This window comes from Brachyistius frenatus, unplaced genomic scaffold (assembly GCF_029030835.1).
Source record: "Brachyistius frenatus isolate BFR_SWC_R1_liver_20210118 unplaced genomic scaffold, ASM2903083v1 Contig_36, whole genome shotgun sequence".
NCBI lineage: Eukaryota > Metazoa > Chordata > Actinopteri > Embiotocidae > Brachyistius > Brachyistius frenatus.
In genome coordinates, this window is record NW_027210635.1 from 2,726,444 (window position 1) to 2,753,619 (window position 27,176).

The 27,176-nt window shown below is 44.8% G+C and overlaps 1 protein-coding gene across 3 annotated transcripts in view; it reads right to left on the reverse strand.

Moving 5' to 3' along the window:
• The window catches only part of tnrc18 (trinucleotide repeat containing 18), a 46,752-nt gene extending 20,504 nt beyond the window's left edge, over window positions 1-26,248 (reverse strand). The window contains exons 1-10 of one of the 3 annotated variants that reach the window (XM_069701379.1): window positions 26,068-26,248; window positions 23,922-24,276; window positions 11,778-11,915; window positions 8,556-8,660; window positions 6,322-8,109; window positions 3,919-4,006; window positions 3,514-3,743; window positions 2,139-2,285; window positions 1,198-1,382; window positions 281-695 (exon numbers count right to left, since the gene is read on the reverse strand). In XM_069701379.1, coding sequence (XP_069557480.1) covers window positions 281-695; window positions 1,198-1,382; window positions 2,139-2,285; window positions 3,514-3,743; window positions 3,919-4,006; window positions 6,322-8,109; window positions 8,556-8,660; window positions 11,778-11,915; window positions 23,922-24,135 — 3,310 coding nt within the window. In that variant the 5' untranslated portion in view covers window positions 24,136-24,276; window positions 26,068-26,248. Of the gene's footprint in view, window positions 1-280; window positions 696-1,197; window positions 1,383-2,138; window positions 2,286-3,513; window positions 3,744-3,918; window positions 4,007-6,321; window positions 8,110-8,555; window positions 8,661-11,777; window positions 11,916-23,921; window positions 24,845-25,502; window positions 25,586-26,067 lie in introns of those variants that run through there. The other 2 variants (XM_069701381.1, XM_069701380.1) reach the window with 2 other exon arrangements.
• Between the last annotated feature and the right edge of the window lie 928 nt (window positions 26,249-27,176).

Here is a 27,176-nt window from a genome sequence, read left to right on the forward strand (position 1 = left end):
AGGAAAATATTTATCCAAAATCAAACGGGTCTGATTCATCCACTGCTCAAAACCTTATTTTTGTTCAGATTACAATGAAAACAAGTTCTCATCTATTAAACCTCCTTAGAAGCTCAAAAGGAAATCAAACACACATCAGCTGAGCCCCAACATTTTATCCTACAATATACAGCTGGTCTGAAGCAGACATGGAGTTTTGCACTTTTCTCTCCCCTTTAGAGGCTCAGTTGAAATGATGGTGAGCAGTTACTGACTGAATGTTTGGTTCCTCGACACTCACCAGAGTAAATGCCTTGAAAGGGTGCAGAGGTTGGCTTCTGCCTTTCTCTGTGCTCCCGCTGTCCCACCTCCCTTTCCTCGGCCACCTCCTGTTTCGGCCGCCGTGGCGAGGACGGGGGAGGAGAGGCTGAGCACGGCGAGGGAGGGTGAGGCAGAAGCTTCGGCGGGTGAGACAACACTCTCTGCCCACCTTCCTCTGACTTGAGCGTGGTCACTGGGGAGGGGAGCAGAGGCAGCGGGGTGAGGGAGGAGGTAGATGGGGTCGGCGATCGAGAGGGAGGGGGAGGTTTGCGGGGATGCAGGACCGGTGAGCGAGATGGGGAAGATATCAAGGAGGGTCGGGGCTTCGGGTCGCTGTTCCGCTTGTCTGCTTTGTCTTCCATCTCTGGCCGGTGCTCGCTGGCCTTTAAGCGCTCCTGGAACACAGCAGAGACGATATTTCTGACAGATATTTGCACTGTCTGTGTGTGTGTCTGTCTGTCTGTCTGTGTGTGTGTGTGTGTGTGTGTGTGTGTGTGTGTGTGTGTGTGTGTGTGTGTGTGTGTGTGTGTGTGTGTGTGTGTGTGTGTGTGTGTGTGTGTGTGTGTGTGTGTGTGTGTGTGTGTGTATAATGTGACAGACTTTGCTTTAGGTTATAAATATTTGCTGCATTGTTTAAACTTCCTTGACTGTATTCTTTTGCAGCTGCAGGATGTATCCGTTCACGGGATGTGCGCCACTTCTTTATTTTGTGGAGCCACAGACCAGTCAGAGAGTACGGAGAGTCAGGCTGACAACATTGTTAGGCTGCGTTTCACGTCATTGTGTGGGTATGTATGCAGGTCGTAATGTACAATAAACACCATATGCATTTAAATGTTTTTGATTATGGGGTTTGTTTTTGATGTGCATGTGCTTCAGAACACAAAGTCCACTTACGACTAGCTGTGCGTTCCTCTGCAGCTCCAGGACCTGCACTGTGTGCTGCTGGATCATGAGGAGCTCCTGTTGCCGGAGCATCTGCTGCTGAGAGAGGAGCTGCAGCTGGGCAGCGTGCTGCAGAGAGCTGCCTGTACCGTACATACCCGGCCACACTGGGGCTCCACGTTCCAGTACATCACCTCCTGCAGGGCGACCGAGGTGGAGAGTCAACTTAGAAATCCATTTCAACTGGACGCTGTTCTTGCAGCAGTCTTTGGCGCCGTTTTCACGTTAAATATGAAGAAATGAGTCGGTGTCTAACAGAGTTGTAACCATTTCATTTCTTCAGATGAAGACTTCCCACAACCTCACCCACTTTTTAAGCTATCTCACCAGTTTACCCATTTGTCAGAGATAACTGTATTATAAAATACTGTTCTGTAATTGTTTCAACCATTTATTCATTATTATTCAGTTCAATGTTTAGACTTCTTTGGTTGCTTGCCCACTACTGTTGTTTTCACACACTCTTTATCACAAGATGCTGATGGTGCTACAGCTGGCGTGGATATTCATCTGAATGTAACCCTGACCCTTTTTCCAAATTAGTGAGCCACTCTTCAGTCTTTCCATTGATCATGTGGTAACTGTAGAAGTATGTCTGGATTAGTTTGTTTTCTGCTTCAGAAGAGAGTAGTCAGGTTTCATATGCATTACAGCTCTCTCCTGTTTGTGATGTAAAGCAGCAGGAAGCCAAATCAATTGGTAGACATTCCCCAGAACCAAATGTTTACAGTAAGTACTACAAGTCTCAAAGTGAATGTGGTGATTATTCATTTTCACTCAAATATAACAAATGGTCATTTTATATTGATGAAAAAAGTGCATTTCTACTAACCAACAACATTCACACCAGCTTTATATTTTATATGTACACACACGGACAACAGCCTTCATACCGTAGTGTGGCAGGTGTTCAGTAGGGATGACGATTAGCTGTCCAGATTGTGGGTCCCTGGCAAACTGGTAAGGGGGGGGCATGGAGCCTGGCAGAGAGGGTGGATAGCCTGGGGGGAGGGTCTGGTGGAGTGAGGAGGGACCCAGGCCTGAACAGGATGAAAAGGGTGAAAATGGAGACAGAAGTGTGAAAAATGTTTGATGAAAAGAAGAAAATAAACATAGGGACAGCAGGTTTTTTTTTTAGCTGAACTAAAAATGTACCCAGCATTATTCCTGATCCAGTATTTTTACCCACACTGAAAACATAATGGAGTTACATTTGGAAGCGCACACTGAATTTAGTTGTTTTTTTTTTTTAGAGGATTTTGCGTTTGTTGCCCTTAGTGTCTAGACAGCGATGGCCCTCAAGGAGCTCTGTGTGCGCATGTATCTCTGCGTCTATGTTTTTCTGTGTGTCTTGGCGCTGTTATTTCTGGATAGCAAGCGTTGGAGAAGCAGGTCTGGAATGTCCTGCAAAGATCAGGAATGTCTGTGGCACTTGACCCCTGAAGGCTGCTGCTGGACGAACCACTCCACGCACACAACGCCTCCCTTTTCTGCGAAACCAAATCAGGAAAGGCCACACACGTGCGTGTAAAAATTTGCAAGCATGCTGCGTGCTGGGGTTGATCTCACTTAGACTCTGTCTTTACCACCAGGTTGGATAACTCTGATGACAGACAGTAAGATGTAGATGCAAGCTGAAAAGGGCAAAAGCTACTGGTCCATAAAACTCATTTCGAATGACTGTACTAATAGTTCCTTGTGTATGACGCTGTTTCTGTCCACATCTGGCATTCTGCTGTAGTGTACATAGAACATAAACTGTCTACGACAAGACACTCTTGCATACAACTGTTGTTTTATCTGGTTTCATTCATAAAGATTTTCTCCCCAGAAATTAAAGATGTAATAAAAAGTACAGTGTTTAGTCAAACTGCAAAACAAATGATCATAGTCACTATCTAGTAATATGATTATTTTCTTTTATAATCTTTGAATTATCAACAGTTTGGTCTAAAAAATAAAGTGATAAAATATTCAGATTATAATCATAGCAGATAAAACTGGGACTATGATGTTTAAAAATGACTTAAATCTAAATCTACCCTGATTAATTTTCTGTTTCTCGATTAATAAATTAATCATTTCAGCTCCGAATCACATCTGATCGCTTTCCTCCAGACACATTCTGGAAATCACTGAATAAATACACGCCTGGCTTTGCCGTTATGCAGAAGTGTAACGAGAAATGTTGACTGCAGTTTTGATAACATCTAAACATGTGCCTGTAGCAGTGAGCGAACGTTTGCAGTCACGCGTGTGCTCACGTACTGTATGGCGAGCCGGAGAGCCAGACCGGAGGAGCTCCAGGCCGGGGCATCCAGGGGTGAGAGGTCAGAGTTGAGGGGTCGGGAGGCCATCGCCCGGCCCCTCCTAGAGCTGCCCCTCCTGTGACCATAAGGTTGGGGGTCATTAGGCTTGGCGTCATCATACTGGGTGTCAAGCCGCTGGATAGAGGGGTCGGGTGCATCTGAGTGAACTCTGCCAGCTCCTTGGACTCTCTGGAAGGAAACAAGAGATATTTTTATTTAAGAATTTCTGAACAAAAATATGCGTCACCCACTTATGTTTAGCTTCAGCTGAGCTGTAACCGGAGCATGTTTACACAGCAATTTTTGTTTGAGTTAATAATAATAATTTGGTACAAAAATGACTCAGTCAGCCACACTCCCTCACCTGAGCACTTTCTCCTGCTCGCGTTCCAGCCGGCCAGCCAGCAGTCTGTCATCATGGTGGCGAGCACGGTCCCCTCCTCGCTCCTCATCTATGACGGGTTCAGGCAAACAGGGAGAGAAAAGGATTAGACAAGGATGTTCAGTGGCTGCATCACCGAGTGTTTAAACCCTAATCCCGAGTGTCATATACAATAATGAAAAGAATATGAACTATGAGAAAAATACTTATTAGACAGTAGAGATAAGGGGAGGCAATGTTGTGGTGAGAAGGGAAAAATGAGTGACAGCAAAGGCGAGAGGGGGAGATGACAAGGTGACACCAGCTATATAATGGTGACACAACACGGCACGTCAAAATAAGAGGAGAAGCTAAAAATATGATCTTGGGCTTGAGCAAGTGCACACGTACGGTACAAACACACAGAAATGCAGCGACAGCTCTCACTCCAACCGTCAGCTCTTATCAATTATTAGTGTAGCGCTACAGATGTGTGAACATGCCACTATTGCCTTACTACTGTATCCAAACACTCAGAAAGCCTTAAACTCATCCCGCTTACTATGAGGGCCAACCGCAGAAGATGAAGATGGCGAGCAAAAGGAAAATAAAATAATATATAAGGGCAACTGCACTCAGCAGGGAAATCCAGAATAAACATGAGGATCTCCTCCTCCGTCTCTCCCGCTAACCCTCTTCCATCTCATCAGCGCTGACTGAAGGTCCCCGAGCAGCAGAAAGGTTTTATACAAGTGTGCTGAACCCTTCAGTTCTGCCCAAGAAGTGTGTGTGTGTGTGTGTGTGTGTGTGTGTAGCCCGTAAAGGGACAAGAGACTTTAACAATCCCTGACATGCTCCGCAGGAAAGGTTTCCAGACTGTTACCAAGGTTACAGAGAGCCTGTCCCACATGCTATTCCTCTCTGCATCAGAAAGCCAGCGATTAGCGTTGCACGCCACTTCTGCCTCCCCATTCCTCATCTCTGTTCTTCTCTCTCTCTCTCTCCCACTCTCTTTTCACTTCCTGACACAGCTCTCTCTCCTAGTCTATCAACCCATCGATCTACGTCCTTCTCTGTATCTTACGCTATCTTTATTTTCCTTCCATCTGCCCCTATCACCCATCTATGTGTTTTTAGTGTGAATCTTCCGCTGTTTATTTAGAGCTCTTTTCGTAGAGCGAGGGACTGACGCTATTAGATGAATCATTCAGTGCGAGCAAGGAACTAAATAAACGCGCCCCCCCCTTTTAGGGATGCATGTGTATGCACATGCAAACGCAGACATCTACAGCAGCGCATAAATACACACAATTCCTCATATATATACATACACACACACACACAGTCACTCTCAAGACTGATCCATTGCTTAGCAACGCACCCATGGTCTTATTGTAATTCAAGGCTTGTTTGTAGCTTTTAGCTGCACTCTGTAATGACATGTTTAATGCAGAGAGGGTGGAGGTGGGGAGGGGTGGTGGCGCTGAAGAAAAGAGTGGAGAAAGAGCAAGGGGCCTGAGGTGGGACAAGGAGGGAGTGCCTCTACAAAGCCCCTCTCAGAAAGGAAGGAAGGGTGGGGAGGCAGGGAGACATTCAACTCAATGAAAAGAGCAAGAGACATAGAAAGAGGCTGAACTGCGGGAGGACAAAAAGAGCTCAATGACACATGGAGCTGAGAGAGAAACAGAAACAAGGGGAACGACAGAGATGGAGCGGGAGCACAGGAGCTGAATGACCTTGACGTCCAAGAATAGAGTGCACTATGGCAGGAATTGCTATGCAGCGTGGAGATTCCTCCCCTTTCAACAAAGTACACCCTATGACATAATTGGTAATTTGTGGAAAAGTTCTTTTTACCATTCAAACCACGATGCATGCATGAACAACTCAAAGTCAAACAAGAGCTGAGGAAATATGACTTTCATGCAAAAGAAAATGAATCTTCCATTATTCATGGAAATCAAAATGAGGAATCATTTGCTCTTGGTTCATTTAACTAAGGGGATCTGCGCTCCCCGCAGTATGATTCAGAGTGAAACCACAGTGGAAAGTTAAAAGCAGAAGCAGGAGAACGATGTTTCAAAGGTGTTAAGTAAGTATACTTGATTTAACTTGCCAGAAAGTATCAAATAAACCATGACTTGTGTATTCAGTTCAGTGAATTTCAGCACGTGACTCCTGAAAAGTAGTTTAGATCTTTATCCAGTGAAAATGGAAAGAATTTATTTTTATTTTTTATATATGATCACAACAGAAATGAGTCACTCAGTTTGGTTTGTAGCGCGATCATTCACATGCCAGAGAACTACAGTGGTTAGCAGGATGTGAAACAGGAGTACAGGTCTTAAAAACTGAAGCAGTAGAGCAGTGATGTACTGACTGAATTAAAAAAAAAAAGATCATTACCTTTGATAGCAGTTTGCAGCAGGGGTCTCTGTGTGTCTGACGTTCCACTGCTCTGTTTACTGGAGGTCCCGCTGTCTCTCTGCCGGGCCACAGCTACAGCGATCCCTACCGGAGGGTGGCGCACCTCTCCCTCCCCTTCCCGTCCAAAAGAGCGGGCGCTGTCCGGCCGCTCCTGTTCTCTCTTCAGCTGCGGAGGAACCCTCAACGCCCCAGAACCACCTGGTCCAACGACTACCCTCTCCCTTTCTCTCTCCCTTTCTCTCTCACGCTCTCTTTCTTTTATCCTCTCCCTCTCGGCCTCCATCCCGATGTTAGCCAGACCACCAAAGGGCCCCCGGCCATCTACCATGTGCCTGGAGGAACCAGGACCTTCAGCCGCGAAGTTTCCACTATATTTAATCAGGCTTTGCATGGCTGACACCTCGGTGGAATCCGAACCTACTGTCCCACCACGCTCTCCACCACCGGACCCTCCCACCAGTGAACCACCGGGTCGGTAGAGTGCCGACGGGTCCAGGTAGCGTCTCTGACTTCCCTCCTCACCTGCCCTCCCATGTCCATGTTGGGAGGGGTGTGATTGGGGGGAATGGCTGTGGGTGGATTGTGAGCTGTTGTTGGGTCGGTGGGATGTGTGAGGGGAATGGGGCATCTGTGTGTGTGTGTGTGTCTGCTGGCTGTGGGGAGAGGAGAGTGTGTGTCCGTGTTGGGCTGCCAGGGCAGCCATGTGACTTGTGGCATAGTTGGTCAAAGGGCTGATGGTATTCCACTTAGGCTCCGCCCCTGTCCGCTCTATGCCCAATCGGATTGAGTGTTTGGAAATGTCCCTGGTTTCTGGGCTGAACCTTGATTGGCTGGAGGAGAGAGACGTGTCCTGGCCTCGTTTTCCAATGGAACCATTGGAACAAATAATAGAACCTTCCTCTCTTTGATTGCTTAAATCGCCAGACTGGGACAGCCGAGGATGCTCCATGAGGCTTTTCTCATGAAACCTGTAGCTCTCTCGGTCTCTGTCTCTGTCATGCTCTCTGTCTCGGTCCCGCTCTCGTTCTCTGTGTTTGTCACCGTGTTTATTGTCGCGGGCCTGTGAGGCGATCTGGATGGGTCCTACCCGCTCGTCATAAACCTCCACAGAAGGCACATATGTAGGTGCGCTGACTCGCTGCTCTCTGATAGGATCTCTGGGTGTGGACAGGTGGGGCGGACCAGTGGTGGAGGGCTGGAGAGCAGGAGGAAGGACGTAGGAGATGTGGAGGGTCCCAGCTGACATGTCCACAGAGTCATTCTTCCTCTGTCTGTCAGAGTGAGAATTTGAGTTGTTCGAGTTCGAGTTGTGGTTGTGATGGGGTCGAGAGATGCCCTCCTCATCCCGACCCCCTCGGTCTGTTTCTGGTCCGTGAAACCTGCCTGCACCTCCACCAGGAGGGAAAGAGGACTGTGGAGGTGACAGCCTGGATCTGAGCTCCACTGTGGAAGGCTGGGAGTGTGACTTTTGCTGGTGAGGGTGGAAACACCAGCCGTGTCTGTCTCTCTCCGTGTCCCGGTCCTTTTCTTTCTCCCGCTCTCTGCTCGCCCTGCGGTCCTCGTCGTTCCTCCCGTCCTGCGTCAGGTCCACCACGCTGTGCGGACGCTGCTCCTCTCTCGAGCGCTCCCTCTCTCCCCGATACGACCTGTCTCTACCCCCGTCCCGGGACGTCCTCTGAGGGGGTGTGGAGCTGGACGGGGCGGTCGGGGGAGCAGATGGAAGGTGGAGAGGCGACTGGCTCAAGGAGGATGGCACGTAATATCCATCTAAAACAAACAGAACATAACAGAAATCTTGAAACACAAACACTAAATGAACACGGACTGTTGAAACACATGATGAGGACTCGGAGCATCGCGGCACACAGGCAGAGGTAAACATAATAAATATTTATGTGTCAACTTGGCAAGAAAATGCAACAATGACACAGATCAACAGCAGATCTGCAGCCGCCGTGTCCCAGAAAAGGAGAAGTACTACAAATTACAGCAAGAAAGTAAAATAAGAATCAAGTCTAACGTTGGTTCCCCAGTCAGATGGACATCTCTGGCTACGCGTTTGGCCGAGCGCCACAACCAACTGCAGGTCTTATCACTATAATGAAAAGGCTTCACAGAAAACCCAGTGCTATTGATGTATCACAAGATACGAGGAGATGTACACTAAATTCAGCCATTTGTCTCCATGAGTGTAGTTGGTGACGGCGACTGACCTTTATGGGAGTCGTAGAGGGGGTGCTGGGAGAGCGAGGGAGGCTCCAGGTGCCCCAGGGACAGGTATGGACTGGAGTACAGGCTGCTTGGGAGAGGAGGGTAGCCTGAAAACACAGAAAATGCAGTGTATGGATATTACATCGAAAAATACAACATTTCTGCTACTCAGCCATGTGACTAACATGACATCTTTTTTTTTTTTTTTTTTTTTTATCTCTGCTTAGATTTAAAGCTGCAACAACTAGTCCAATGATCACTTCGTCGATGTGCACAAAATTGATCTAAAATTATTCAAATAACTCATTCACTGTTTTAGTTATTTTTCAAGAAAATATTTTCCGATGTCAGCTTCTCTTGTGTGAGGATTTGCTTTCTACATCATTGTAAACTGAGTATCTTCAAAAATTTGGACCTTTACAATGACAGCCAGCCTTTTCTCTCATGTGGGATTAATCGAAACATTAAACTGAACTGATGACAGGGCATGAAGGAAAAGGAGGGAGGGTGAATTTCAAATCATTGCATCATTCTGCAAAGCAGGACAGCCATCTAATGAATGTAAACTCGGGTGCCCGTTTATTAGAAACACTGAGCTAAAACAGTCCTGTAATAAATCATTCCGTCGAGAAAATTAAACGGTTCAGTTTTTGTTGAAACTGTTTCCAGAAGTGTTAGTTTAACTTCATGTAATTTTGGAGGCATCAGCTTGTGGTGCTGTTAAACTGGATTGGATCATACTTTTTTATAGCAGTGAAGAGGGACAAATCACATGAGACGAGGTCTGCAACTACCTGTCCTTATAATCTTCTTATACTATAACAATAATTAGAGTTTATCTCCTCCCTAAAATGCCTGATTAATAGCAATAAATGTCCATCACACATTCCCAGAGTCTATGGTGACATCTTCAAATTTTCTAGCCCATAACCAGAAGATATTCTGTTGACAATCATAGAAAACTAGAAAATACTGACATCTGAGGAGCAGAAAACTTTAAATATGACACAGATTATCAGACAAATTGCAGATTTATTTGCCGTTACTAAATTGAATAATGAGATTTGAGAAAACTGTAAATTTTGGACACTGACTCCATTTTTAACTTAAACAGTTACAGTTGACCCCATGTCACCTGCACTGAATTGTTTGTTCATGGGTCAGGCGGAGGTGTTGGGCCGGAGTCTGCCCGACAGCCAGCTGCTGCTCCCAGAGACCAGTTCTTAATATAGACAAAGGCTTGCGTCTGGATTTCTGTGTTAGGACAGAGCTAGCTGCGACTCCGACGCTGACTGGTGTTACCACGATAGTCCGAAAGTGGAAAGAAGAAGAAGAAAAAAAAAGAGAGGCCGGCAGAGTGAGACATTCCCTGTTCTCACGCTGCTGCCATTCCAAGAAGTATTAACGACGCTGCTGCCACTGCAGCTCAAAGCACCGGGCTGCAGAGCCGAAGTATAAATCTGTGTCCTCTCCACTCAGAGGCAGACATAGAGAAGACGAGGGTGGCGGGTGGCGGGGGTGAGAGCAGTTAGAGGAAGGCATCAGGAGACAGAAATACATGAGGAATGATGGGACGAGCGTAAAGGCATGCAGGACGGGTTTCTTGCAAAGCTTCCTTTAACCACAGCTAACGGCTAACCTTGATCTCTTAACAGCTTTGATATGGGGTTCCTGTGGAGCTTCGGTGCATCCCAGCCACATCCATAGTCTGCCTCTTAGCTGCGGGCCCGGAAACACCTCCAGCTTTTAGTAACTTTAGCTGCTATTAGAGCCAGCCACCAGGTATTAAGAATCTCTGTTAGGCAGTGAAGGATTCTATTCATATCAGAGCAATCGAGTCTGTGGCTTCTTCAGGTAGCAGGAGGGTTTTAGCGTCTTTAGCTTCAGATATTGAAGCCTCAATTCCTGCTAAACTTAAGTCAAGTGTCAAAGTCCATTCAGCCCTTATCCCTCCTTCGTTGGCTGAATATAAAGTTTTTATAAAAGGGTGCGTCTTAGCAGGGGTTGGCTCTACAGCATAGCATATTACAGAATAATTCAGGAAAAATTTAAATTTCAAGTTATATTTTCATTAAGCCGAACCCTGTTTTTGATCCAATGTGTGGTTGGTTGTTTTTTTTGGTAGTTTTCATTCTTAGTCCTCCATTCTTATACAAGATATTCATATAAAACAGGTGCTAGATAGCTTAGCTAGAATGGAGATGGGAGAGTAACAGCAGGCCTGGCTTTTTCTGACATCAACAAAAGAAAATCACCTGCCAGCCGCATTAAAACATCTCATCTTGTTTATTATATCCATATAAAGTGTGAAAACAACAACTAACCACTTTATGGGGGAGTCAGAGTTATTATTTTTGCCTTTGAGCAGTTGCCAGGGAACCAGACTGCAACTTACAATCATTAGGTGCAGCATGCGCGTGTCAGTGCTTCTCCCTAGAACAGTCCTTGAATTGAGAAAAGTAAGCTCGAGACAAAAAACCCAATCCCACACAATCTGATTTGCTGTGTTTGGAAAGCAGTGAACAAGATCTGTGTCACACAGGCGATGCAATCAGTTTTAAACTGAATCCTAAAAGGAATCCATTTGCCCTTTTCCTTTTACCTTGCCGAAATGCATCGTGGGAAGCGTTTCCTCCTATCTGACCTTCTACTCCAGTGAGATTTGATAAGGTGTCACAAAAGGACACGAGGGAATGAGGAGGGAATCGAGATTCAATCACTTACTGAACAGGCCTTAAGAAAAGCACAGGGACATAAAGGACAGAGGTCCAAGGAGAGGACTCTGTCTGTTTAAAACAGTGTTCATTAGATGGGTCAGGAGTGAGATGAAGAAAAGTGGGACAGGAGAGCTAGAGACGCGGACAGAGACAAAGTGAATATTGGACAGGAAGCTCAAAAAAAGAAAAGAGAAGACGACAAAGGAAGATGGATTACAGTAACAGATGACAGACGAATGTGAGGGACTGGTCGAGGACAGAGGAAGAGAGACGCATTTAGGACACAGCCAGGAGCAGAGCTAACAGCCGTGAGACAGAAATGGAACAGGATCCCAGTGGTGTAAGCAATGAGAGCCAGAAGAGGAACAAGCCTCGTGGGCATTGGACGGGAGCGGACAGGGAGAAATGTCATGAAAATATGATGCCACTTTGAATTATGTACCGAAAGAGAAAAGAAGGGGCGAGACGGAAAGAGAGAGAAATGAAGTGTTTGTTGAGGTGATTTACCTTCATGATGTGATGCCCAGAGCTGAGCCATCTGTAGACTGCTGGGGTTACCCGATCGGTACGCGGGGTCAGAGGTCAGGGGGGAAGGACCTGGGTAACCTGACAGGAAGGGACTGGAGCCTGCTGGGAAGGCGTCGCCTAGAGGAGAGAACCAAGACTGTCAGTCACTCTCGTAACTACCAGAGCCAAACAACAACACAACATAGACCATTGATTTTTATGCTGGACATGCTGGACGTGCCGTCATGCTTTCTCCCGTGTGCGTTTTTGGGTGCGGGGAGCTCAATCAATATGTGCTGATGTTTCTGTGCCGAAGCAGTCTGTAGTAATCACATTATTACTGAGCAGCTATGCACTCCATTTCAACAAGACAGACCACAGACTGACTGCACTCAGAAAAGGACAGTTAATGTAACCGCTGACTAAAAACCACAAATGTCACAGCAGGAGTGAAACCATGTTGGGCGAAGTGGACGGGACTTTCTCTGCTGGGAAAGAAGGATTTGACGGGGCAGGGAGGAGTCAGCTCGAGTCTCGAGATCGTGAGAATCCCCCTCATCAGGCGCCGAGTTGTGCAAACCAGCAGTGGTTCAGGCCGATCGGTGTCCTATGAGGACTTATGACAACTACCGGCTTGGTTTAGGTGTGACGACAGCAAGAAGTAAATGTTCCAAAAAATAATGATCCGATTGGTTGAAGTTACCATCCGATCACTAATATGCAGATTTCAATGACTTCTCAGAAGGTTCTCGGTAAGTTAACTTCCACCACGTTGGATCAAACTGAAACTATCTGGTACCGATCACAGATGTGTCACTGCATGTAGATTTTACAAGGGGCACTCCCCTTTAGAGACTTCGGCTTTCTCCCCAAGTAACTGACAAATTGAAAGTCTTTCTCACTTAGAAAAAGTTGGTGCGATTTTGTTTTGTTTGACTAGCAATGCAAAAAATGAAAGATATTCAATTTACAATGATGCCTGACAAAAGAAGCAGCAAATCTGAGAGGCTCAGACACAAGAATGTGAAACATTTGCAGTCTATCTTTGCTTCAAATATGGCAGAAACATTTCATCAATCATCAAGATAGCTGCAGATAACTTTTCAGATGATCAGATTACTGCATCGCCCCCGGCCTGTCTTGTATGGCAGACTTTAAACCAAGCAAAGAAGAGGAGCAGATAAAGTGTGAAAGGGTTAGGCTCCGACTTCCCCTGCGGCTTTGTGAATGGCAGATAGAGGCCTGTGGTGTGTTCACTCCACACAAAGCCTGACAGCGTCACACACACCTCACCATTAAAACCAGCTCTGCAACATCGACAGAGTGAGTCCTCATAAAACATGTCATATCTCTACATGATCGATTGTTTTTATTAGACTCCACCCTCTTCGTGTGTGTACAATCTGACCATTAGCAAACTTTGAACCTTCGAACCATTACTGCCTCTCCCAATCACAACCTCTTAAGAGCTGGAAAAGGTTTAATGTAAGCCCCCCCCCCCCCCAGTCCATTACTGAACGCACTGCACAGCCATTACCCTGATAAAACTAACCATGTGTGTAGGGGAAAGGGTGCTGTCTGTATATGGGCAAGGGGGGAAGGGACTGAGTGTGTGTGTGTGTGTGTGTGTGTGTGTGTGTGTGTGTGTGTGTGTGTGTGTGTGTGTGTGTGTGTGTGTGTGTGTGTGTGTGTTTCTGTACTAGTCCTGTGGGAATCTAAGAGACATGCTGTGCTTGCCGAGTTTCCCTGCATCTAAATCAGTACACACACACACACACACACACACACACACACACACACACACACACACACACACACACACACACACACACACACACACACTGTGCCTTTATTCTCTGCTCTGAAAATCCCGTTTGGTGGAGGCTTCCACACCCAGCCCTATTAGAAACACATTTATTAAAGTCTTTCCATGTTTGCATGTGTGTGTGCTGAGGGTCACTGTGTGCGTGGTGGCTGCACTGCATCACTGTATGATCACTTGTATGTGCAAACAGGCGTGTGTGGGTTAGCAGTGATTGCAGTCAGAGACACCGCCAGAGCTGACCAAATACACATCTAACACACACACACACACACACACACACACACACACACACACACACACACACACACACACACACACACACACACACACACACACACACACACGGATGACATTTTACTTCCAAAAGACATGATTTACTTCCATCTACACAGAACACCAACTTCTCCGCTTTCATCCACTGTCACCCGTTCCTGCACGCACTTCAAAATATTGCTGATTTTGAAGTTAAGACAAACTTCATGTGGTTCAGAGTATTTTTCGTATAGTTTTCATGCTTAAGATTTGAGCCCTGGTTAATTTTGCTCCACCTGCGGTCACGAGTGGTGACAGCATACGAAGGTTAATAGTACAGCAAACGGTCCTTGAGCAGCAACTTTGTCAGAGCAACATGTGTATCTGTTTAAACAGCAGCTAAACACACTAACATGGTCTAAATAAAGACCTGTCACTAATTGATCCGTTTTCAGCATGTCATGAACAACAGTGATTTGAAGTGCAAATAGTTTCCAACTCTTCATCTAACAGATACAATTTACTGTTTCATTCCTCCCTTACACATTTCAAATTGATCAGGAGCCCAAAAAATGACTACGTCTTATTCTGTAAACACATATTTGATGAACGGTCAGTCAGTGTGAAACATTGGTGACATATAACACAGATTTCCTGCGACTGTTTTATATTAAAAGACACACAAACACATGTCTTAACGTGAACCAACAGCAGCATGTTTGGTTTGCATTAGCAGTAATTTAATACAGCTCTGATACATTATAAAGAAAGAAAACAATGATGATGTCATCGATTTCCTGTGAATCCAATTGCAGAGACTACTGAGCAGCAATGGCTGACTATCAGAAACAATCACTGCAGCTCGTAAATATTTTGCCACCATTAATAGAAGTATCATTATATTTAATTGAAATAAAAGAACGTGTTTAGCTGAGCTCGTGAAAAGTTGACTTTTTGCTGATGCATGGTTTTTCCCAGGACTGTGACAGCATGTTTCGTCAAACTGTCAGATGTCATGTACCGTGTCCAGCTGTACATTATATCACAAATAGGTTTGCTATTTGATGGAAGTCAGGGCTCTGCAGTGCGAGTATTACAAACGCATTTGGCCCTGAATATAGAAATGTGTGGAAATATCCTTTAGGAGCACTGTGCGAGTAATGATTAAAACCTACCGTAATGTTTTGTTACAACTGTGACCATTGTGATTATTATTATTTTTTTACTCGCATGCAAACACATTCCATTTGTTGTAGTTGCTTCCCAATAAAATCCTCCCACTGGTTCACTGATGGAAAGCTTTTTACCACAACGACGAGACCAGACACGCACAATTTTGAAATTAAAAGCACTTGTTTCCTCGCGTCCTCTAGCATTTCATACACAGTCCACACATATCCTCGATATTCACCTCGTCTGGTAATATGAAACAGTGTCCTGTGTGTCTAGTAGGTATGGACCAATGTGTAAGTTATTACACGCACACACGCACACACACATAAGACCTAGCCTACAGCACCAATACATCTGGTAATATATAATGTCAACAGGTTTATAAAAAAAAAATTCAATGTCTCAAAAAAGTTGTTTCAGTTCTTCAGTGTTCAAAAGAACTTGAACATGTTTTGAAAATCTCCTATTCAAGAAGCCGTCTTTCAACATTTAATGTTTTAAAAACCTGCTGAGTATTTAATAAGTTCTGCAGCTTTCCACTTCTATAGTCCTTCACCGTTTTTTTAGACCTTAATTGCACACAAACATGGGCTGTATAAATATGTATGTATTAAATTGTTTAATAAATCCTGTGTTCCTTGAACATATTTCACTGCTCTCCTAACTTTCTTTGTGTGCTCGCATTCAGGAGCAAATGTACCGTTTGGAAGAAGTTCTGCATAAAGCCTTGAATGTGTAACATGTGAGATAAAGCATGAATCAGCTCCAGCAAGTCGAGGTCATTTGATCAGGTTAATTATAAAGTGAACAACCAGGAGAAAACAGAACAAATTCCAGTTTCACTGCTTCCTTCCAATGTCTCAACCTCAGTGAGTGTGTCCATGTCTGTCAGGGCTACGTGCCAGCGGTGTTGTTCTAACAAATTATTCTCACTTATAATGCACTTTCTAATTGTTACCTGGTGTGTGTGAAAGGAACAAAACGCAGCCATACCCCCCCCCCCCCCCCCCCCCGACGAACATGCACACACACACACACACCACCTGTCAAGGATGTTGAAATCCTGGTAGGATGTCATCCGTTTCCATTTCTTCAGGCTAAACACCAGGGTCTCTCTAACACACACAGACGCCTCACTGGGGTACGGATCAATCTGAGCATCACAGCCGCCTACGGGCTCTCTCTCTCTCTCTCTCTCTCTCTCTCTCTCTCACACACACACACACTACAGTTATGCTTTGTGCCAGTGACCACGAAAAAAAGAAAAGAAAATAAATACAGTCCCAAATTCCCTTTTCTCTTCCTGAACAGTCTGAAGGAGGAAGAGGAGGGAGGAAGAGGAGGGAGGGGTAGAATGAGGGAAAACATTTGCACTCCTTGTTCCAGAAACAACATCCAAATGGTAGCTGAGAGGGAAATGTTTCTTTAAATGTTTTGGAATGACTCTTTCATTACCCCCCTCTCTCTCTTTCTCTCAGCCTTTTCCTTCCCTCCTCTCTCTCCCCCTTTGCAACCCCCCAGACACACACACATACATACTGCATTTGGCTTCCAGTTCACAAGACAGTTAGTTTGCCATATTGCGATAAGTGAGTTGCCAAGAAACACGCTCTCTGACTCCTAACACGTTCTGAGCCTCCATTTTCAGATTCTCATAAGAAACGTATCTTAATATCAGAGAAGAGAAGGCCTGCTGGAGATCAAGTCTGATAGAGATGACACACACACACACACACACACACACACACACACACACACACACACACACACACACACACACACACACACACACACACACACACACACACACACACACACACACACACACACACACACACACCATCTGTTATCTATCAGTGGTACTGGGAGCAGGGTTAGCTGGGGGGGAATCTCTATTGATCTCAGTTTTTTTATTCCCTGCAAGAAAAACATTCAAACAGTAAAACTCTGCTGTGCTATCCATCTCTGCCACAGCTAACTGGCACACTGACACAGGTAACCATTAATCCTGACTGTAAAGCCTGAGGAGAAGCCCTCACACACACACACACACACACACACACACACACACACACACACACACACACACACACACACACACACACACACACACACACACACACACACACACACACAGAGGGAGGGGGGGGGCTGCAGGTTTGGCATACACACCTGGCAGCACATATTTTTCTGTATGAGTGCATTTATCCAGGCTGTGAACATGTGGTTCAAAGTGTGTTAATGATTTCATAATGTAGATGTCTGGTTTTGCTTTGTTGCGACTCATTTAGAGGAAACGGTTTGTGTTTGCGAGCTTGTGACCTCAAGCTGAACACAAAACTTCACTTAGAAATGTCTCTTGATAAGTTGAAACACGTCAACTGTTAGTTTTGCAAACCGCACCACAATGTGTTGACACCTGATGGCTTTCTCTCTCTGTACGATTGATTGTCCACAAAGAAATTACACAACAAATTTACAAAAGAGAATCCGATAAAACATGCACAACTATGCCAAATCTTCAAGATGCTCTACACATCCACCAAATCACACACGAGGGAAAGTCTCCTGTAAAAGCTGGATAAGATTCATTATCACACCTGAGATGAAAAGTAGGAAGTACAGTGTGGATCACACACATATTTTAGGTACATGTCAGACAACAATTCTGTTCTGCTATAACAAATCAGATGAAATAAGAGAAGTTGAGTTGTACGGTACTTCTGTGATCTCTCTAAAGAAAGCTTTATAGGACTTGACAGATATTTGGTTAAAATACTATTAATAGCCACTTGAAAAGCTGTTGGGATAACAAAAGACGAATGGCTTATAATGTTTGAAGAAATCCTCTTATTGGAAGTAAAATTCGTAACATTAAGATTCAGGATGGTGAAATCAAACTTTTAGATGTAATGATGAATGTGATTTTGTTTCTACTAATTGATATCTAATATCTATCTTTGCAGAATAGAATAAAGTGGAGACAAATACACTTTACCCTGCCATCACTTCTACAAGTAGCACATCACTCCTGATGATATAAGGGGTGTACGATCAAAGAGTATTTTTGTTGCTTGGTATTTAAAACTTAAATTACAAACTGCAGCCAAAACAGTTCAGTTAACAAAAAGTTTAGGAACAACACATGGTGCTATTGAAATGTAGAGCAGTTTGCAAATATGAGCTTGAAACAAGCTTTTGACCATAAAATAACATGTAACATTGTGTAAATAGTAGAAAGATCACGGCAGGCTGAGATGTCACATTTGGATAAGAAGCTCCTGTCTTGATCTAAAATCTCATTCAACATCGTCTTTGCCGGTTTGGCTTGTTTAACAAGTTGAATGTATTGTATTCTAATTGACGGTATAGTTAACAGGACTACAAGCAAAAAGAGAAAAAAAAAACATTGAAGACTAAGAAACTGGAATATCATAAAACGCCTCGACACTGAACACCTTCCTAAAAAAATAATAAATTACAACAGGCCGACATTTTGACTCGTCATAAAATGAGAAATAGGAAAAGCGGGGTGTTACTAATGGCGTTAACGATGGCTCGGTGAGCGATGATGCGTGACGGTGAACCGTACCTGAAGCAGGTAGATGGAACCGAGACATCTACATCACAACCCAGCCACAACAGTCCAGCTCCACAAACACCGAGTTATTCACCTCAACCGAGGGACGAAAAGGAAATCAAACTGGTGTCTCGTTCCAACTCGCTCTCTGAAACTTGTTGCTCCGACAGTCGGATGGAAACACGTTTCGTGCGTGTTTGCGCTCATAAATGTCCTGTGAAGATGGCAGGTGTTATTTTGACACTGCTCAATACCAGCAAATGGAAACACGCTCTCAACAGACGCACACACAAGCTCAGCAAGTGTCCCAGACAGACAGCGAGAATGGCAAGCACAGTTGCATAGTCACACAGATACATTGACACGCATACGTGTTGAAGAACATACAGAAACATCAGACACTATATTCTAAACTGCTGCAGCAAACAGTTTTCACACCGCTGATGTGCCAACCAACAGGAAATTAACTCATGTTCTACCATAAAACAATGAAATGGAATTAATGTTATATGCACTTCCCGAGTGGAGAAACTTGTACAAACAGGGATTAATTTGATCGATGTGTATTCTAGTCAATCCTCGGATGATTTTTAAAGTCAACAGCAGATTTCAGTCGAACCGTCACATGTGCAGGTCGACTTTGTGGCACAGCTGACTAAAACGTGATCCGTGTCGTTAAACACCGGCTGAAACAGACTCTCCTCGCATGGCCTACCTGCTCTGGGTGTCTCTTTTATGGCACTTTTGGATTTTACTCAAGTGTCCTGGGAGGAATACTGTTGAGCTTATGTAATGGGACACGTAGAGACTCAACATGCAGCCAAACAGACAGACATAAGGCAGTGTGTGTGACCTTTAGTGCGCTGAAGGCTGTTGTTTGCGTTTAAGGGAGGGTTCTGGCAGAGTGAACGACTTAGCTAATGCTTTGGGTATTTCAACATGCCTCTGCATGCTTGTTTGTTCGTGTGTACACATACACACACGTTTCACATTTGTGTGAGTGTTGTATATTCAAGTGTTGTGTGTGTGTGTGTGTGTGTGTGTGTGTGTGTGGTTTGTCTGCCTCTGACAGGTTTATTGTTGTAGGGCAGCAGTGCCTTGTGCTTTCTCTTAAGGAGCCTGTTTTCTCTCCTGAAGGATTCAATTAATCTGAGAGGGGATGTGTCAGAGCCACATCTTCTCACACACACACACACACACACACACACACACACACACACACACACACACACACACACACACTTCTGTGTCTTGAATACATATAAACACAGACTCACCACATTAATTTTAAGCGCAAACAGACACACGAACCAAGCAGCGTGGAAGACAAATTGGTATTGGGCAAGACATCTCTGGCCTGCCCTGCAAGCTGCATGAATTATTATACTTACACTCCCGTGCCCTGTATGTGTGTGCGTGCATGTGTGAGAGAGAGACTGAAAGAGAGAACCACCGAAGGGCTACCACATTTATCTAACCGTGTATGAATGTGTTGTGGTCAGGGTAAACCTCTTCCTTTCTATCTGCAGAGTCCCGGGGGGAAACCCCAGCCCAAACTGCACTAAGCACAATCACATGCTCCTATTCCAATACAGAAGACCTCAATCCTCTCATCTGCACTGATACGCACACACGCACACACTCACACTCACAAACACCAGCTTTAGCTCTTTGAAAACAAAACACTGCTTTCCACTTTAGAGATTGTGCCCATTGAGTTCTCCTTTTCCATTTGTCTTGAGCCGTTCCATCTGCCTCTATTGACCTTCCTTCTCCAGACTCACTACAATGCCTACATTTACCTCCGTGTCTCAATCCCACCTTCTGCTACTCCTTTGTAGACACAAAACAAAAATGTGTGTATTAAAGTGACAGAAGAGGTGAGACGTGGCTGGTTTGGGCGTATTATGCCTTAAGTCCCACAGTTGAGGCGTGCCGCCTGGCCTGAGATTTTTTTTTTGTCCCATATCATTTATTTTCATTACCAGATCACGTACCGATACCTCGGCTTTGATAACAGTTCGTCAACGATGCTCTCTAGAAAATCCATTTGAATAAAAAGTAAATTACATCACACAATATAGTATAAATCTTTAGTTTTTAGACGGGTAGAGTGAAACGCAGGGTATTTTCTCGAGCAACCATTTACAGATGTTCCCCAAACGCCTCACATGCTGTCGGCAGTTTAGACTGTCAACTGATCTCTGAGAAAAGCAGTGAAAAAGAGCACTTAGCACCAAAACTGACACTTAAATAGGAAAAAAGCTTCAACATTTCACCTCAACAACAAAGTGCATGACATTGAATTCTTGCTACATGCCGTTGACAATAAAATATTCTGCTGCCACTGCAACCTTTTACAGTTCGGAGGAAATAAAAGCATCCCTGGCCTTGTCTCCTCAGTGCAGTTACATTTCAGCAGGTCCTATCTCTGCTGCTCTGAGGCGCGAGAGGGAGGGAGGTGGAGGAAAGAGACAGATGGCCTCAATCTGGTGATGGAGGCACCAGCAGACCTCCAGTAGACAGAGGACCATTTACAGCCATTTTACATCTATAAACAGTGACTAATACCTGATCCTGTTTAGAGATAACCTGAGTAGATAGAGAGGAATAAGCACTGCTGGGGTTCAAGGGAATAGGACCTGCTGATGGGAAAATGATGTCTTCACAGATGGCATTTTTGCTGCAGAGTTTACAAGCTACACAAATGAAAACACATTATTTGAAGATTCGCAATGCATTTAAAACAAATGTTAAGCTGCCTCGCACGCTGGCGAATCCAGAATTGTGAAAATAAGGGAGACACTCTACTCCATTAAGTCAGGTAGAAATCCTATTTAAACTCAAACCAAAAAAAAATCTAATAAGGGAGACTCGTGGGAAATAAGGGTGCGCTGGCAGCTATAAACAGTCAACCCTGCTATCAAGAGCTCAGCCAAAAACAACTGTGCAAAAAAAAAAAGAAAAAAAAAGAAAAAGTGTTGAATTCCAAGAAACACGTGTAAACAAAAACAGTAGCAGGGCGACCTTGCCTCCTCTGATTGCACAGCAGGTCCTTGAGTGCTGGATTCATGCTGTTTATTGCAATTAAACTGAAACATTACGAACATTTGCAATTACCGGGTAATTATTATGTAATAGGGTTGTATAGTGTTATTACAAACATGGGACTGAGATCTCCGTCAGGTTTAGCTAATGTAATGTGTGGGGATTTGATATTGAGGAGCGCCATAAAGCTAAATGACCTGTATCGTACCGTGGTGTGTTTTAGTGGGCGGGGGATGCGAGTGTGTGTAGGGGAGATGAAATCAGAGAGTGAGAAGGTCAGTGTGTGGGCAGAATAAAATGTATCCCGTTTTAAAAAGGAGTGTTTAAACTGGCAATCGGGGCTGGAACAGTGGTTGGGTCAATTCCACTTAAAAATATCCCCCTCCTCCTTCTGGCACACACACACACACACACACACACACACACACACACACACACACACACACACACACACACACACACACACACACACACACACACACACCACAAGCAGTTTTCAGCTCGTTTCAGAGCCATGGGTGGGGAAAAAGAGGAACATCACATCAGCCCAGCTGAAACACACGGCTGCTGCTGCTGCTGCTGCTGCTGCTGCTGCTGCAAAGGCATTTCACCCAGCTACAGTTTTTGCTTCTTGTCCACACATCCAATAATTCCATCTGAAAAGGTTCTACGTTATTCAGGAGCTTTAAAATCGGTTCAAATAGCAGCAGTAAATTGCGCTCCCGTATATTTCTTTGCCACAATACACCCATCAATCATCCTAACACTCCCCGCGGTGAGTTGATTTCATCTCTGACACCTTTTCATGTTCGTGTGTGAGTAGAGTGTGTGGCCTCTGTCGGTGTGTCAAATTAACGCTTCATCAGAGCCCTGCCCTGCGAGCACCGACTCGCTTTACTAGACCCCCAGTACCTCCAGCTCCAAAGTGCTGCATTGAACCCACGCTCGAAAGACAAGGACGGGGGAACACGTATAAAGTGAAATATCGTTATGTTTGGGCTTCACCTCTGACAAGAAACCAGAGAAACTGTAACTGTATCTCTTGTCTGCAGATACATGACTTCAGAGGGATGCAAGTAACTCGATGAGAGCGTTTGTCAGACTTTCCATTTTCCAGAAGACACAGCAGACTTCTTTCTCTCGCACACAAAACACATGGTCTGAGCATAAATGACAGTGCAGACTTCCCCCGTGACTGACCACAAAACCATATGCAAAAATACATCTTATCTTTTCTTGTGCAATGTTATTTTAAGGTTTGAAATACCAATAGCAACAGCAGACATCGTTGCGCATGCAGTGACAGCAAAAGGAAAATCATCTGCTCAGCAGGGAACATATACTGTTGACGATCTACTGTATACAGCTGAGAAATACATAAACACATTTTCACAATGTAAACAAACAAATGGTGAGCACCGTCAGATAATGCTACACTTTCTCTTTTGATTCTTTTTAATGGCCAAACACATCAAAACCATCCAATTTACACCCAAGAGTGCTCACGCACGCACAACCTCCCTCCCTGTCCTTCCCTCGTACAGATTCCTCAATGTGCTTGAAGCAGCAGCGGGGGTGTCCAGCACAACTGGTACAAATGCATGAAAAGAAGCATTTGCCAAATATTCCAGCAGAGTGCTTTTTACTCCAAATACAGAACCACAGTTCTCACTCACACAAACACTCCAGCAGGGTGAGCTGGGGTCTGTCATCTCTCTACGGTCACAACTTTAACACCCTCACTCCGCCAAACACAGATACCCACGCAGGCTTACACAAACTGCTCTCACAGCAATGACGGCGTAATTGTCCAAACGCAATCAGAGACCACTGCACCCTGACCTGCCCACTGCTGCAACAACACCTCCAACACAGCCCTCAGCAGTCGGACCAGTTTGTGCCTTAAAGCCGACGCTGTGTGTGTGTGTGTGTGTGTGCGTGCGTGTGCGTGTGTTGAAAACTGCCAAGTAATTTTCCGCTAATGCGTTGCCCATTTCGAAGGCTAAGAATCTTCAGCACGACCTGTTCACATCTGAAACTTGTCACAGCTTTACAGCAGCCACTCCTCCTTCTGAAATCTACATCTGGGTTCATTTCCCACATAAGCCCGACATCCAAGTGATGACCGCGCACGCTGCTTACAGACAGCCACAAAGTGTGCGCATTTTTGCGCAGCGTTATTTCAAGTTAACATTTCATCATTTTAGGCGTGTGCCTTTGGGGCACACACATGTCCGAACCTAGCAGTGAAACATCGTGTACTTACTGTGGTGTGGATGTAGGTTAATAGCCGATGGCAGGAATTTTCCGGAGTGGAGAGGCGGCGGATGATTCGCGCCCAAGTGACCGGGCGAGGGAGGGATCCTCCCGGCTGCTGCCGCCGCTGCTGCTCCGAGTCGGTGAGACTCCATTGCGAGCCCCGCCAACAACGGAGGTGGTACATGGACGGATCGGGGAGGACCAAAATCTCTGCCATCCATTATCCACAGTGGGGAAAGTTGTGAAAGGAAATTGTCCGTTCGGATAGGCCCCCTATTCCGAAAAAGCCAATATTCTGGCTATAATAATGTCTTTAGTTTTCCAGGCGATTCGGGCTCCTTTTCAGCCATCCTGCCAATGACCTATAAAATACAACAAGAAAACATCGCTTGATACACAATCTGAGAGCAGACTGCAGTGTGGAGCAAACTGTTGGAAACTGGTAGTTTTAGGATTTCTCCTCTTTTCGGCGAACAGGCGGCCCATACGTGGAATGACGCAGTTTGGAAAACCACTTCAAAAACTAAACGCTGGATATTAGCTGGCGGTCAGTAGGACCATACGAGTAGCTCCCGTTGTATCCTAAATGCAGGTCTAAACGCGGCTTTTTAACTCCTATCTAGAAAATTAGGACGTTAGGTCGGAGCTGCACTCCACCCCCCACACACACACACACTGCACACCGAGCAGGCAGGCAGCCGCTCCGGCTCCGCTTCCCGGGGAACCAGGCAGGAGAGGAGCGGCCATGCAGTTGCTCTGCCACCGGCCAAGAAAACAGCCCCTCGATCCCGCGATGGAAACGCAAAACGTCCGAATTCTAACAACCGATTCTACCTTTTCCGATTACCCAGTTGTTTTGCCGGTTTAGCAGCAATCCAGGCAACGAGCCGTGTAAGCCAATACACCATACATACTGGAGGCGCATCAAATATAAATTTCAAACGGGTTAAAAATAAATAAGGTCGCAAAAGCCTGCATCATTAATCAGCGGGGTTAGCGGTGTTTTGTTGCCGACAGATGCGAATTTAGTCCGGGTTAGTTCGCAATTGGACATGGGTGCTGCCCGAGGGGGGAAAAAAAAATCAGAAGCCAACCCGTAAACACTTGAGTCCACTGTTTAAAAAGCTACAACCTCATCTCAAATGATCGACGCTTTAATCTAGACCTAACTTTAAACAAGTATTACGATATAATAGTGTGTTTTACGTTACAATTTGACGAATAAATCGGTTTAATCAGAATCCAGCCGAGCAAATATGCGCCTTGAATCTGTAAAAAGGTCGATATAAATTGATTGTGAACAACATCTGATTAAATATAATCTTCGCACACACATGCGCGTGTTATATTAAAAAAACATTAAAAAAAAAAACCGGAATAAACTTCAAGGGGACGACAACAAGCAATGCGACTTTATCCGAGGCAACAAGGAGATTAAAAATGTAGCTATAAAAAAAAAAAAAATGTATCACGTAGAATCTAACCATTTTTACACATCGCCCGGAAATAAACTCTGGCTAAACACTTATAATGTGATGAATTGAAGTACAAAAACAAAAACAAAAAACAAGGCGAAAGTCAAGTTAACCTTCAAAGGCTGCGAGCGAACACACCACAGCAATGACTCGTGATATGCAGGCGGGCGGGAGCTGAAGAAGGGCTCGTTCAGAAATCACAATAAACCCCCCTTTTTAAAAAAAAAAAAAAAAAAACAAAACAACAACAACAAATACACCAGACACAAATGTTGCCCGTTTGAAAACAGGTTGGGGAGGTTAAGAAGTTAAAGTTGGAGCCCCTCTCCGTTGGGCTCCATGCGGCACGGCGGCGTGGAGATCGCGCATTTTGAGCCACGTTTCAAACTTTTTCACGGTTCCATTAGCGACACAGCAAACTTTCTCGGAGGAAACGTTTCGCAAAAAAAAAAAAAGAAAAGAAAAAAGTGGAGTTTTCACACCAACAACAGTCCCACTCTTCCTCCCCCCCCAAAAAAAAAAAATCCAACATGTCGCGTGGAATAACCTCCGCGCCCTTTTCAATCACATTAGATCCCAAATTAGGTTTTAAAACGGCGAGACCTTTTAGCTGAAAAAAAAAAAAAAAAAAAAAAAAAAAGAGAGGTAAAAAGAGAAAAATGCATGCCGAGCGCTTACATGAATGGGGGAAATTCTCGGGTAACGAGCTAAAAATCTCTCAAAAATCCGTCCAGGTTGCTGGGAGAAGTGGAGTAGTCCATTACAGGCTTGTCCGAAGGTAAACTAACTGGGGGTTAGCTGTGGGGGGAGAGAGAAAGCCCCTGACGCGTCCTCCTCAGCAATGAAACACAGCATTGTTTTGCAGGCCCCGCCCATCTCCTCTGCTGCCACCCAACCCAGGACCTTTTACATAGCGCCGTTCTGATTGGCTGCACCAAGTGTCAATCAAAGTCCCCAATGTATTAAAAAAAAAAAAAAAAAAAAAAAAAAAAAAAACGCACTCTGGCCGCTCGCCAACACTATAAAACCAATTATGGAGCAAGGAGGTTGGGCTGTTTCAAGGTCCCCTCTCCCTTCAAGACTGAGTGATCAAAACAAGCAGTGGGTTTCTCTTTTTTGAGTGTGAGAGGGAGGGAGGGGGCATTTTCAAAGCGAAGCCCCCACCCACCGGTTTCCACGCTCATTATTATAGACGCTCGAAGATTGGAGATCGGGAAACGGAAAGTATGGGGGCGTTGTGGCCCTTAAAATATGATTGCACAGGTTTTTAATGTAGTGTGGACCTCAGTTTACTTTCTCTCACCAGGTAGCAGTGAATAATTAACTTAGTCAGTGAATTACTTTCCATTACACACCTTTACTCCCCCCCCCCCCCAAAAAAAGGGAAAAGAATGCCACCTCAAGGAAAACGTCAAACTCAATAACAATCTCACAATTTGTCAAGGCGCTACTATTAATTCCAATTGAGTCTATCATTTGTGCAAACACAATTCGGTCGTTAATTGTTTCCCCAGACTCAACACAAACCACAATAGGCCAGTGTGGTTTCAGGAAAAGGAAATATGAGTGTTCCAAGCAAAACACATGTTAGCTCATCGTTCAGACCGAACCTTATCTCGGGGAGTCACTTAAGGAAGGGATCAAACATGAAAACTTTATTTTTTGCACATCATGCCTTATCTTTATTCCATCATGTACAATTAAAGCCTGTAAGCGTATGATTAACAATTTAATTATAGTATGTCTTCACTCGTCACTTTGATAGGTCTGATGCCCGATTTCACTGG